General features: G+C 46.0%; 1 protein-coding gene across 5 annotated transcripts in view; it reads left to right on the top strand.

Annotated features, from left to right (window-relative positions):
- LOC129856844 (DEP domain-containing mTOR-interacting protein-like) overlaps positions 1-12,842 on the top strand; it is a 102,137-nt gene extending 89,295 nt beyond the window's left edge. For 4 of the 5 annotated variants that reach the window (XM_055924564.1, XM_055924563.1, XM_055924562.1 and 1 more), the window contains one exon: positions 7,036-12,842. In XM_055924564.1, the coding sequence (XP_055780539.1) occupies positions 7,036-7,164 (129 nt within the window). In that variant the 3' untranslated portion in view covers positions 7,165-12,842. The remainder of the gene's footprint in view (positions 1-7,035) is intronic. The other variant, XM_055924561.1, reaches the window with a different exon arrangement.
- The last annotated feature ends 1,386 nt before the right edge of the window (positions 12,843-14,228 follow it).

The following is a 14,228-nucleotide window of genomic DNA, read 5'->3' as shown; positions in this document are numbered from 1 at the left end:
CAGTTTATAATGTTGGTCTAACGTTGCTAGAGCGTCAGTTTATAATGTTGGTCTAACGTTGCTAGAGCGTCAGTTTATAATGTTGGTCTGACGTTGCTAGAGCGTCAGTTTATAATGTTGATCTGACGTTGCTAGAGCGTCAGTTTATAATGTTGGTCTGACGTTGCTAGAGCGTCAGTTTATAATGTTGGTCTGACGTTGCTAGAGCGTCAGTTTATAATGTTGGTCTGACGTTGCTAGAGCGTCAGTTTATAATGTTGTTCTGACGTTGCTAGAGCGTCAGTTTATAATGTTGTTCTGACGTTGCTAGAGCGTCAGTTTATAATGTTGTTCTGACGTTGCTAGAGCGTCAGTTTATAATGTTGTTCTGACGTTGCTAGAGCGTCAGTTTATAATGTTGTTCTGACGTTGCTAGAGCGTCAGTTTATAATGTTGTTCTGACGTTGCTAGAGCGTCAGTTTATAATGTTGTTCTGACGTTGCTAGAGCGTCAGTTTATAATGTTGTTCTGACGTTGCTAGAGCGTCAGTTTATAATGTTGTTCTGACGTTGCTAGAGCGTCAGTTTATAATGTTGTTCTGACGTTGCTAGAGCGTCAGTTTATAATGTTGTTCTGACGTTGCTAGAGCTTCAGTTTATAATGTTGTTCTGACGTTGCTAGAGCGGCAGTTTATAATGTTGGTCTAATGTTGCTAGAGCGTCAGTTTATAATGTTGGTCTAACGTTGCCAGAGAGTTGAGGTCATTTATAATATGAATGAGGCAGAACATCTCCGTCATGGCAACCACAGTTATGTAATACATATAATCAGACCATAACACCACAACAGGAGACAGTAGAGGTCTGAGACTCGGACGACAACAGGAGACAGTAGAGGTCTGCTGAGACTCAGACCACAACAGGAGACAGTAGAGGTCTGCTGAGACTCGGACCACAACAGGAGACAGTGGAGGTCTGCTGAGACTCGGACCACAACAGGAGACAGTAGAGGTCTGAGACTCGGACCACAATAGGAGACAGTAGAGGTCTGCTGAGACTCGGACCACAACAGGAGACAGTAGAGGTCTGCTGAGACTCGGACCACAACGGGAGACAGTAGAGGTCTGCTGAGACTCGGACCACAACGGGAGACAGTAGAGGTCTGCTGAGACTCGGACCACAACGGGAGACAGTAGAGGTCTGCTGAGACTCGGACCACAACGGGAGACAGTAGAGGTCTGCTGAGACTCGGACCACAACGGGAGACAGTAGAGGTCTGCTGAGACTCGGACCACAACGGGAGACAATAGAGGTCTGAGACTCGGACCACAACGGGAGACAGTAGAGGTCTGCTGAGACTCGGACCACAACGGGAGACAGTAGAGGTCTGCTGAGACTCGGACCACAACGGGAGACAGTAGAGGTCTGCTGAGACTCGGACCACAACAGGAGACAGTAGAGGTCTGCTGAGACTCGGACCACAACGGGAGACAGTAGAGGTCTGCTGAGACTCGGACCACAACGGGAGACAGTAGAGGTCTGCTGAGACTCGGACCACAACGGGAGACAGTAGAGGTCTGCTGAGACTCGGACCACAACGGGAGACAGTAGAGGTCCGCTGAGACTCGGACCACAACGGGAGACAGTAGAGGTCCGCTGAGACTCGGACCACAACGGGAGACAGTAGAGGTCCGCTGAGACTCGGACCACAACGGGAGACAGTAGAGGTCCGCTGAGACTCGGACCACAACGGGAGACAGTAGAGGTCTGCTGAGACTCGGACCACAACGGGAGACAGTAGAGGTCTGCTGAGACTCGGACCACAACAGGAGACAGTAGAGGTCTGCTGAGACTCGGACCACAACAGGAGACAGTAGAGGTCTGCTGAGACTCGGACCACAACAGGAGACAGTAGAGGTCTGTTGAGACTCAAACCACAACAGGAGACAGTAGAGGTCTGCTGAGACTCGGACCACAACAGGAGACAGTAGAGGTCTGCTGAGACTCGGACCACAACAGGAGACAGTAGAGGTCTGCTGAGACTCGGACCACAACAGGAGACAGTAGAGGTCTGCTGAGACTCGGACCACAACAGGAGACAGTAGAGGTCTGCTGAGACTCGGACCACAACAGGAGACAGTAGAGGTCTGCTGAGACTCGGACCACAACAGGAGACAGTAGAGGTCTGCTGAGACTCTGACCACAACAGGAGACAGTAGAGGTCTGCTGAGACTCTGACCACAACAGGAGACAGTAGAGGTCTGCTGAGACTCTGACCACAACAGGAGACAGTAGAGGTCCGCTGAGACTCGAACCACAACAGGAGACAGTAGAGGTCTGCTGAGACTCTGACCACAACAGGAGACAGTAGAGGTCTGCTGAGACTCAGACCACAACACAACAGGAGACAGTAGAGGTCTACTGAGACTCGGACCACAACAGGAGACAGTAGAGATCTGCTGAGACTCGGACCACACAGGAGACAGTAGAGGTCTGCTGAGACTCTGACCACAACAGGAGACAGTAGAGGTCTGCTGAGACTCGGACCACAACAGGAGACAGTAGAGATCTGCTGAGACTCGGACCACAACAGGAGACAGTAGAGGTCCGCTGAGACTCGAACCACAACAGGAGACAGTAGAGGTCTGCTGAGACTCGGACCACAACAGGAGACAGTAGAGGTCTGCTGAGACTCGGACCACAACAGGAGACAGTAGAGGTCTGCTGAGACTCGGACCACAACACAACAGGAGACAGGAGACTGACTTATGCTCCTTCTCTACAAATTCTCTGCAGCCTAAGATCCAGTATCTCATTCATTTCAGCCATGGCCTGGCCATGAAACGGTTAACAAAAGCTTTTTCTTAGAAATCCTCAAGTGCCCTTTTCTAGGAGTATTAACTCCAGAGTGACTGGGGCCTTCTGGGTAACGGTTGACCCGTTGCCAAGAAAAACAAGGGATTGTGTTTTGATGTAATTGCAGCGAGGGGCTGCTCTAGAATTCCTTCACTGCATGAAATTAGGGTGAAGTTGAGACAATGGCCTGCCATGTGGCAGCCATAGAACCATGTTGCAAAACAGTCCTTAAACATCTTTGTTTTTGCCAACACTGTTGCAATAGTGAGTCAGCAATCAAATAAGAAAGGTGTGTTTCTGTTTAGTCCATAACAGAGATAACTCTCCTCTCCCTTTCTCTGTTGTTTCTCCCATCGAGAGCTAACTCTCCTCTCCCTTTCTCTGTTGTTTCTCCCATCGAGAGCTAACTCTCCTCTCCCTTTCTCTGTTGTTTCTCCCATCGAGAGCTAACTCTCCTCTCCCTTTCTCTGTTGTTTCTCCCATCGAGAGCTAACTCTCCTCCCTTTCTCTGTTGTTTATCCCATCGAGAGCTAACTCTCCTCTACCTTTCTCTGTTGTTTCTCCCATCGAGAGCTAACTCTCCTCTCCCTTTCTCTGTTGTTTCTCCCATCGAGAGCTAACTCTCCTCCCTTTCTCTGTTGTTTATCCCATCGAGAGCTAACTCTCCTCTACCTTTCTCTGTTGTTTATCCCATCGAGAGCTAACTCTCCTCTACCTTTCTCTGTTGTTTCTCCCATCGAGAGCTAACTCTCCTCTACCTTTCTCTGTTGTTTCTCCCATCGAGAGCTAACTCTCCTCTACCTTTCTCTGTTGTATATCCCATCGAGAGCTAACTCTCCCTTTCTCTGTTGTTTATCCCATCGAGAGCTAACTCTCCTCTCCCTTTCTCTGTTGTTTCTCCTATCGAGAGCTAACTCTCCTCTTCCTTTCTCTGTTGTGTATCCCATCGAGAGCTAACTCTCCTCTCCTTTTCTCTGTTGTGTATCCCATCGAGAGCTAACTCTCCTCTCCCTTTCTCTGTTGTTTCTCCCATCGAGAGCTAACTCTCCTCTTCCTTTCTCTGTTGTGTATCCCATCGAGAGCTAACTCTCCTCTCCCTTTCTCTGTTGTTTATCCCATCGAGAGCTAACTCTCCTCTACCTTTCTCTGTTGTTTCTCCCATCGAGAGCTAACTCTCCTCTTCCTTTCTCTGTTGTGTATCCCATCGAGAGCTAACTCTCGTCTCCCTTTCTCTGTTGTTTCTCCCATCGAGAGCTAACTCTCCTCTCCCTTTCTCTGTTGTTTATCCCATCGAGAGCTAACTCTCCTCTACCTTTCTCTGTTGTTTCTCCCATCGAGAGCTAACTCTCCTCTACCTTTCTCTGTTGTATATCCCATCGAGAGCTAACTCCTCTACCTTTCTCTGTTGTATATCCCATCGAGAGCTAACTCTCCCTTTCTCTGTTGTTTATCCCATCGAGAGCTAACTCTCCTCTCCCTTTCTCTGTTGTTTCTCCTATCGAGAGCTAACTCTCCTCTTCCTTTCTCTGTTGTGTATCCCATCGAGAGCTAACTCTCCTCTCCCTTTCTCTGTTGTGTATCCCATCGAGAGCTAACTCTCCTCTCCCTTTCTCTGTTGTTTCTCCTATCGAGAGCTAACTCTCCTCTTCCTTTCTCTGTTGTGTATCCCATCGAGAGCTAACTCTCCTCTTCCTTTCTCTGTTGTGTATCCCATCGAGAGCTAACTCTCCTCTACCTTTCTCTGTTGTGTATCCCATCGAGAGCTAACTCTCCTCTTCCTTTCTCTGTTGTGTATCCCATCGAGAGCTAACTCTCCTCTTCCTTTCTCTGTTGTGTATCCCATCGAGAGCTAACTCTCCTCTACCTTTCTCTGTTGTGTATCCCATCGAGAGCTAACTCTCCTCTACCTTTCTCTGTTGTGTATCCCATCGAGAGCTAACTCTCCTCTTCCTTTCTCTGTTGTGTATCCCATCGAGAGCTAACTCTCCTCTCCCTTTCTCTGTTGTTTCTCCCATCGAGAGCTAACTCTCGTCTCCCTTTCTCTGTTGTTTCTCCCATCGAGAGCTAACTCTCCTCTCCCTTTCTCTGTTGTTTCTCCCATCGAGAGCTAACTCTCCTCTCCCTTTCTCTGTTGTTTCTCCCATCGAGAGCTAACTCTCCTCTCCCTTTCTCTGTTGTTTCTCCCATCGAGAGCTAACTCTCCTCTCCCTTTCTCTGTTGTTTCTCCCATCGAGAGCTAACTCTCCTCTCCCTTTCTCTGTTGTTTCTCCCATCGAGAGCTAACTCTCCTCTCCCTTTCTCTGTTGTTTCTCCCATCGAGAGCTAACTCTCCTCTCCCTTTCTCTGTTGTTTCTCCCATCGAGAGCTAACTCTCCTCTCCCTTTCTCTGTTGTTTCTCCCATCGAGAGCTAACTCTCCTCTCCCTTTCTCTGTTGTTTCTCCCATCGAGAGCTAACTCTCCTCTCCCTTTCTCTGTTGTTTCTCCCATCGAGAGCTAACTCTCCTCCCTTTCTCTGTTGTTTATCCCATCGAGAGCTAACTCTCCTCTTCCTTTCTCTGTTGTGTATCCCATCGAGAGCTAACTCTCCTCTTCCTTTCTCTGTTGTGTATCCCATCGAGAGCTAACTCTCCTCTCCCTTTCTCTGTAGTGTATCCCATCGAGAGCTAACTCTCCTCTCCCTTTCTCTGTTGTGTATCCCATCGAGAGCTAACTCTCCTCTCCCTTTCTCTGTTGTTTCTCCCATCGAGAGCTAACTCTCCTCTCCCTTTCTCTGTTGTTTCTCCCATCGAGAGCTAACTCTCCTCTCCCTTTCTCTGTTGTTTCTCCCATCGAGAGCTAACTCTCCTCCCTTTCTCTGTTGTTTATCCCATCGAGAGCTAACTCTCCTCTACCTTTCTCTGTTGTTTATCCCATCGAGAGCTAACTCTCCTCTACCTTTCTCTGTTGTTTCTCCCATCGAGAGCTAACTCTCCTCTACCTTTCTCTGTTGTATATCCCATCGAGAGCTAACTCTCCTCTACCTTTCTCTGTTGTATATCCCATCGAGAGCTAACTCTCCCTTTCTCTGTTGTTTATCCCATCGAGAGCTAACTCTCCTCTCCCTTTCTCTGTTGTTTCTCCTATCGAGAGCTAACTCTCCTCTTCCTTTCTCTGTTGTGTATCCCATCGAGAGCTAACTCTCCTCTTCCTTTCTCTGTTGTGTATCCCATCGAGAGCTAACTCTCCTCTCCCTTTCTCTGTTGTGTATCCCATCGAGAGCTAACTCTCCTCTCCCTTTCTCTGTTGTTTCTCCTATCGAGAGCTAACTCTCCTCTCCCTTTCTCTGTTGTTTCTCCCATCGAGAGCTAACTCTCCTCTCCCTTTCTCTGTTGTTTCTCCCATCGAGAGCTAACTCTCCTCTCCCTTTCTCTGTTGTTTCTCCCATCGAGAGCTAACTCTCCTCTCCCTTTCTCTGTTGTTTCTCCCATCGAGAGCTAACTCTCCTCTCCCTTTCTCTGTTGTTTCTCCCATCGAGAGCTAACTCTCCTCTCCCTTTCTCTGTTGTGTATCCCATCGAGAGCTAACTCTCCTCTCCCTTTCTCTGTTGTTTCTCCCATCGAGAGCTAACTCTCCTCTCCCTTTCTCTGTTGTTTCTCCCATCGAGAGCTAACTCTCCTCTCCCTTTCTCTGTTGTTTCTCCCATCGAGAGCTAACTCTCCTCTCCCTTTCTCTGTTGTTTCTCCCATCGAGAGCTAACTCTCCTCTCCCTTTCTCTGTTGTGTATCCCATCGAGAGCTAACTCTCCTCTCCCTTTCTCTGTTGTGTATCCCATCGAGAGCTGACTTTCCTCTCCCTTTCTCTGTTTCTCCCATTGAGAGCTAACTCTCCTCTCCCTTTCTCTGTTGTTTCTCCCATCGAGAGCTGACTCTCCTACCTTTCTCTGTTGTTTATCCCATCGAGAGCTAACTCTCCTCTACCTTTCTCTGTTGTTTCTCCCATCGAGAGCTAACTCTCCTCTACCTTTCTCTGTTGTATATCCCATCGAGAGCTAACTCTCCTCTCCCTTTCTCTGTTGTTTCTCCCATCGAGGGCTAACTCTCCTCTCCCTTTCTCTGTTGTTTATCCCATCGAGAGCTAACTCTCCTCTCCCTTTCTCTGTGTTTCTTCCATACAGAAATGCATGTGTAGACATGGCTAACTCCTCTGTTCCTCTCCCTCTAGGTGTGCCAGTTTGTGGTCTCGGTCAACGGGCTTAACGTGCTGTCTCTGGACTACAGGACAGTCAGTAACCTCATCCTGACCGGGCCCAGGACCGTTGTCATGGAAGTCATGGAGGAAGCAGATTACTGAAGAGGCAGGCTATCACGTGCCAGGGGGCGTGGCTGAGCAGAGTAGACCCAAGGCAGACCCTAAAGACACCATGGAGAAAGACGTGCCTTTATGGAACTCTATGAAAACTCTCTCTGGGCTTCTAACTCTATGGGAAACTCTCTGGACTTCTAACTCTGTGGGAAACTCTCTGGGCTTCTAACTCTATGGGAAACTCTCTGGACTTCTAACTCTATGGGAAACTCTCTGGACTTCTAACTCTGTGGGAAACTCTCTGGGCTTCTAACTCTGTGGGAAACTCTCTGGGCTTCTAACTCTGTGGGAAACTCTCTGGGCTTCTAACTCTGTGGGAAACTCTCTGGGCTTCTGACTCTGTGGGAAACTCTCTGGGCTTCTAACTCTATGGGAAACTCTCTCTGGGCTTCTAACTCTATGGGAAACTCTCTCTGGGCTTCTAACTCTATGGGAAACTCTCTCTAGGCTTCTAACTCTATGGGAAACTCTCTGGACTTCTAACTCTGTGGGAAACTCTCTGGGCTTCTAACTCTGTGGGAAACTCTCTCTGGGCTTCTAACTCTGTGGGAAACTCTCTCTGGGCTTCTAACTCTATGGGAAACTCTCTCTGGGCTTCTAACTCTATGGGAAACTCTCTCTAGGCTTCTAACTCTTTGGGAAACTCTCTGGGCTTCTAACTCTGTGGGAAACTCTCTGGGCTTCTTACTCTGTGGGAAACTCTCTGGGCTTCTAACTCTATGGGAAACTCTCTCTAGGCTTCTAACTCTTTGGGAAACTCTCTGGGCTTCTAACTCTATGGGAAACTCTCTGGACTTCTAACTCTGTGGGAAACTCTCTGGGCTTCTAACTCTGTGGGAAACTCTCTCTGGGCTTCTAACTCTGTGGGAAACTCTCTCTGGGCTTCTAACTCTGTGGGAAACTCTCTCTGGGCTTCTAATTCTATGGGAAACTCTCTCTAGGCTTCTAACTCTTTGGGAAACTCTCTGGGCTTCTAACTCTGTGGGAAACTCTCTGGGCTTCTTACTCTGTGGGAAACTCTCTGGGCTTCTAACTCTATGGGAAACTCTCTCTAGGCTTCTAACTCTTTGGGAAACTCTCTGGGCTTCTAACTCTGTGGGAAACTCTCTGGGCTTCTAACTCTGTGGGAAACTCTCTGGGCTTCTAACTCTGTGGGAAACTCTCTCTGGGCTTCTAACTCTGTGGGAAACTCTCTCTGGGCTTCTAACTCTATGGGAAACTCTCTCTGGGCTTCTAACTCTATGGGAAACTCTCTCTGGGCTTCTAACTCTATGGGAAACTCTCTCTCTGGGCTTCTAACTCTATGGGAAACTCTCTCTCTGGGCTTCTAACTCTATGGGAAACTCTCTCTCTGGGCTTCTAACTCTATGGGAAACTCTCTCTCTGGGCTTCTAACTCTATGGGAAACTCTCTCTCTGGGCTTCTAACTCTATGGGAAACTCTCTCTCTGGGCTTCTAACTCTATGGGAAACTCTCTCTCTGGGCTTCTAACTCTATGGGAAACTCTCTCTCTGGGCTTCTAACTCTATGGGAAACTCTCTCTCTGGGCTTCTAACTCTATGGGAAACTCTCTCTCTGGGCTTCTAACTCTATGGGAAACTCTCTCTCTGGGCTTCTAACTCTATGGGAAACTCTCTCTCTGGGCTTCTAACTCTATGGGAAACTCTCTCTCTGGGCTTCTAACTCTATGGGAAACTCTCTCTCTGGGCTTCTAACTCTATGGGAAACTCTCTCTCTGGGCTTCTAACTCTATGGGAAACTCTCTCTGGGCTTCTAACGCTGTGGGAAACTCTCTCTGGGCTTCTAACTCTAGGAAAGACTCAGTCAAGCTCTGCCAGCAACCACCCACTGTCTCTTTCCTATTGGACACTGCTTCCCTCTGATGGCCTCCAATAGAACTGCTTGGAGAAGAGAGGGAGGACATTAGCTACTCTGTTAGATACACACATCTTGTCATTGTCCTCCTGTCTCATCTGTCTAGTGGATGTTGAGACATCAGATGGACCCTGATAACATAACGGTCCACTGCTCCATGATTAGGGGGCTGTCCCCTTCTGGGTTCTCACGGTCTCCTGTGGGCTGGGCTGTGTGTTTTCGTTATGTATTGATGGTACTACCTACCCATGTGTGAAGCTGTGTGTGGAGAGACAGTTCTGGACCTGTCTAGATCTGTCTGTCTTTCTCTATCCCAGGATGATATGTGGTGAAGCTGAGGACAGGCCTGAATGAGACAGACAGCATCATTTGGGACAGGCCTGAAGGAGACAGACAGCATATCATTCGGGACAGGCCTGAAGGAGACAGACAGCATATCATTTGGGACAGGCCTGAAGGAGACAGACAGCATATCATTTGGGACAGGCCTGAAGGAGACAGACAGCATATCATTCGGGACAGGCCTGAAGGAGACAGACAGCATATCATTTGGGACAGGCCTGAAGGAGACAGACAGCATATAATTCGGGACAGGCCTGAAGGAAACAGACACCATATCATTCGGGACAGGCCTGAAGGAGACAGACAGCATATAATTCGGGACAGGCCTGAAGGAGACAGACAGCATATCGTTCGGGACAGGCCTGAAGGAGACAGACAGCATATCATTCGGGACAGGCCTGAAGGAGACAGACAGCATATCGTTCGGGACAGGCCTGAAGGAGTCAGACAGCATATAATTCGGGACAGGCCTGAAGGAAACAGACAGCATATTGTTCGGGACAGGAGTGTGAAGCATTAGCAAGTGACTGTTCAATCCGCTGGGCCACATGATGATGCAAACCACATCCAACATCTCCAAAGCTGTTTGGGCGTGACACAGACACCAGCCTGGTTACACTGTCGTTGGCTAGAGATCACTCACTATACATTGTGGTAGTTGTGTGAAGTTGGCCTTAGTTTAACCAAGCAAACAGGGTTGTATAATGTTCATGTTTATGCAGGACTAATTGTTGTCAATGATGTGTCTTTTCCCAGTACACTTAGGGCGAGTTTCCCGGGCAACAAATCCTGGACTAAAAAGTCTAAATCAATGAATAATCTCCATTTGAAAGTATCTTCCTTTTTTTTTTTTTTTGTCCAAGATTATTCTTTGTCCGGGAAACCGTCCCTTGGAGATAAAGTAGGTAGCTGCTAGCTAGTTAATGAGATAACACTAGACTGGATGGTTCCGGTCTACTGTCTGTAGGCCTGAATATCATGATTATAATTACCACATAAAGGATATGACTCAGTATGTAGACCAAAAGGTTGTGCTACTAACACCTACCTTCACTCTGTCATGACACAACAAACCATTACCCATCAGGCCCCTTTCCCAGACATGCATTTTGCCTAGTCTTGGACGAGAAAGCAAGCTGAAATGGAGAATCTCCGTTGAAAGAGCTTTTTAGTCCAGGGAAACTGCTCATAGTGATTATAAATGGGGTGGTTTGCATAGTTTTCTAAGATTTATAATGTGTAATGACAGTGATGAGTGCGTTTTTTTTTAGCCCTGGCGTTGAGGCCTATGACGACACCCACCTGTTACCAATAGCCGAATGTGGAGGTCGTATATCCACTGTAGTCCCTAGTCGTTCAGAAGTGGCATGCTCTACACTACCGTCAATTCTATAAGATATGGATATGTTAACATATATATAGTTAATGTAGATCTATGTATGGATTTAGGTTGATTAAGGCACTTTAAATATGAAAATAACTGTTTGCATCAGTTTGTTTTCTAGTTAAAATGTCAGAAAATAGTTAATGTGTTAAGACGTCACTCTACTGTACCATCCTGAAACCTAAACATATTAAGAATTATCAACCCATTTTTTTTTTTTTGCCATCAGACCCGATCTACTTGTATTTAAGAAGGAAAAGGGGTTTTATTTTGGTAGCTAGCTGTGAATTTAAAGTAGAATAACTGTTTTTCTCATGCCATCAATAATCTATGGCAGTATTTAATAACTGTATGATAACAGAATCGTCTGTAGCTCAGTGTACCAGGGTCAACTGTTGTCTTATGACATCACTTCCTGGTCAGATAAAGTAGCCTAGATTCATTGTAAGATTTAAAAATAATAAAAGAATAGCAGCACAAGCTCTCTGTTCCTGTTCACCTGGCTTCAATATGCAGTGTTGTTGTTTACCATAATGTCAAGCCTCAAATCATAGGTTTTTTATTTTGGAAAACAGTCACTTTTTGACAAGCTAGGATTCTGTCTCTTTTATAAATGTGCTGAAATGTGTAAAGCAACGAAATGCATAATTCAAGAAACGATGTAAGTGTATGTAGCGCTTGTTTACAATCCAGGGTTCTTTTTTCACGACTGATACAATATCATTGGTTAGCTCTCACTAACATTAGACATCAGTGATTGGGTGAATGGCTGCTCTCACTAACATTAGACATCAGTGATTGGGTGACTGGCTGCTCTCACTAACATTAGACATCAGTGATTGGGTGACTGGCTGCTCTCACTAACATTAGACATCAGTGATTGGGTGAATGGCTGCTCTCACTAACATTAGACATCAGTGATTGGGTAATGCATGAGGTTTTCGTGGTATGTTTGTTTTACACATTTCTGCTCCACCACCTAGTTTCACTTTAGTCCTGTAATTATTGGTTCTGTCGTACAAGGAAAGGCTTGTGTTGTTTGGTAAGCGAGAACTTAGAGAAATGCACATTACAATGAGTTATTTTATACCTCAGCTGTTTTTGGTTACACTTTACTGAAAGCATCCAGGTTAAAATGCATGATAACTTGTTATTTGCATGAGCCTTTTATGATGTCTTATAATCAGGCGTATAAAAATACTTATCATGTATTAATACCTGTGTGCTTTAAACAGACACAATGACCAGAAAGAGCTGAAAATCCAGTCACTTTTGGACTTTTTAAATGTGCCATGTTATAATCTTGAAACATTTGCCTTAATAACTTTTGATTGTACTGCTATAGTCTTCTTTTCAGTTGGTGGTCATCTAATATTTTGAATATCTTCTCTGAAAGGGTTCACTATGCTATCCTCTTCCTGATCTGTCTTACTATACTAACCTTCTGCTGCTTATTTTACGGACTGATCATCTTTTGTCTCGACAATCAGTGTTCTGTTGATACACACGGTCTGCGTTCCAGATGGTAGTGCACTACTTTTGACCAGGGCCCAGTGGGGAGGGGGGGTTATATCACTATATAGGGAATAGAATGCCATTTGAGACGCGACCCGAGTTCTGAACAGCACATGGACTGACTGCAGTACGGATAGAGCTACAACCTGCCACGTACACTCTGCTTCCTAGAAGGTTTTACTAATGGTAATGAATCAATGACTTGATTAAAGAATAAAAAAAATAATAATAATGTTTTGTAAAAATAATCAGTCAGCAGCTCATTTTAAAGGGATTAATTAATCTACAGATCATTATGTTCATTAATAATCTATGTACATTTAAATGATCTAGATTACACTCTGTGCTCACGAAGTGACTATATAAAGGCTTTAATAGCAGTTTGTGTACATACATTTGATAAAATACATTGTGTGGATGAATGTCAGGACAATGAAATAAATAAGCTCACGTGTGGTATCACGTCTGTGTTGCGCAATGCAGCTAAAGGCATACAGTTCAAATGTAAAGTTCATATGTGTTTTAATAAACATACTGGTTTGGTTCAAAATATATCTTTCCTTATTTACGGCAACATACTTCCATACTGACCAAAGTTAGTTTAGTCAAATGACTTACCTAATCATGTATTAATTAATGGTTAGTAAATAGTCACAAACTAAGGCCCAGTCTCAGATGGACCACTAGGCCTTATATCAGGTGTATTCAACTCTGACCCTACGAGGTCTGGAACCTGCTGGTTTTCTGTTCTACCTAATCATTAATTACAACCACCTGGTGTCCCAGGTCTAAATCAGCCTCTGATTACAGGGAAACAATGACTGGTGTTCAGGTCTAAATCAGTCTCTGATTAGAGGGGAACAATGACTGGTGTCTCAGGTCTAAATCAGTCTCTGATTAGAGGGGAACAATGACTGGTGTCTCAGGTCTAAATCAGTCTCTGATTAGAAGTAAACAATGAAGAAATGCAGTGGAACTGACTTTGAGGTCCGGAGTTGAGTTTGAGGGCCCTGTGCACTAGAGATCGGAAAGGATTAGCCTAATATAAGCAATATGGTGAAACTTCCACCTAGCCTATCAGAGGGCAGGGTTGAGCTACTACCAGATTGGTTGCACCTGTCAAATCCTCTCAGATCTCCACAAGTGCGTAGGGTCTAGGGATCATCTTCTTCAAATCATATTTGCTGTACTCATTTTCAATGTTCCTGCAATGCTCCCTGGTTTTTAATGTGTAATGTACTATATCACCAACTGGGGGGCAGTGTTACACTATATTTGGTCAATATTGGTACCCTCCTTACTCTACAAGCTGATTCTCAGTGTCAGACCTGGCACAGGCCTTAAAGCTGTAGAATCCTCTCCCTACCAACTCCATTACTTCCAGGTGACAGGTGACAGGTTAACAGAAGACTTTGTTTGGCCCTCTAGACTTGTTCCTCTGGTCAACAGTAGTCCACTATAGGGAATAGGGTGTAATTTGAGACCTACCGCTGGGCTAAGATTCCAGACCTGTCCCTGTCCCACCTCTGTCACAGATCCGTAGGTAAGCCTGAGAGAGATGGATTTGGGACCTACCGCTGGGCTAAGATTCCAGACCTGTCCCTGTCCCACCTCTGTCACAGATCTGTAGGTAAGCCTGAGAGAGATGGATTTGACGTCCCTGAGCCCCTTTACTCTCCACTAGGCAGTGGTGTAGATATGAGGGGAGTGGATAGGTGTAAACAACATGGTTCTTGTCTTCTGATAAACTGGGGGTATCGCTGCCATATTGCTTTCACGTGTCCAGCCACCTTCAGATCTACAGGAGGGGCTAAGGGTCACTTTGGAATTCATTCAACGATACCATCTCTCTCTCACTGTTTTATTCCACTGTTAGATCCATAGACCTGACAACATTGTGGTCCCGTGTGGCTCAGTTGGTAGAGCATGGCGCTTG

The sequence above is a fragment of the Salvelinus fontinalis genome, chromosome 6 (assembly GCF_029448725.1).
Source record: "Salvelinus fontinalis isolate EN_2023a chromosome 6, ASM2944872v1, whole genome shotgun sequence".
Taxonomy (NCBI): domain Eukaryota; kingdom Metazoa; phylum Chordata; class Actinopteri; order Salmoniformes; family Salmonidae; genus Salvelinus; species Salvelinus fontinalis.
The sequence above is the reverse complement of the archived record's forward strand: the minus strand, read 5'-3'. Positions and strand labels throughout refer to the sequence as shown.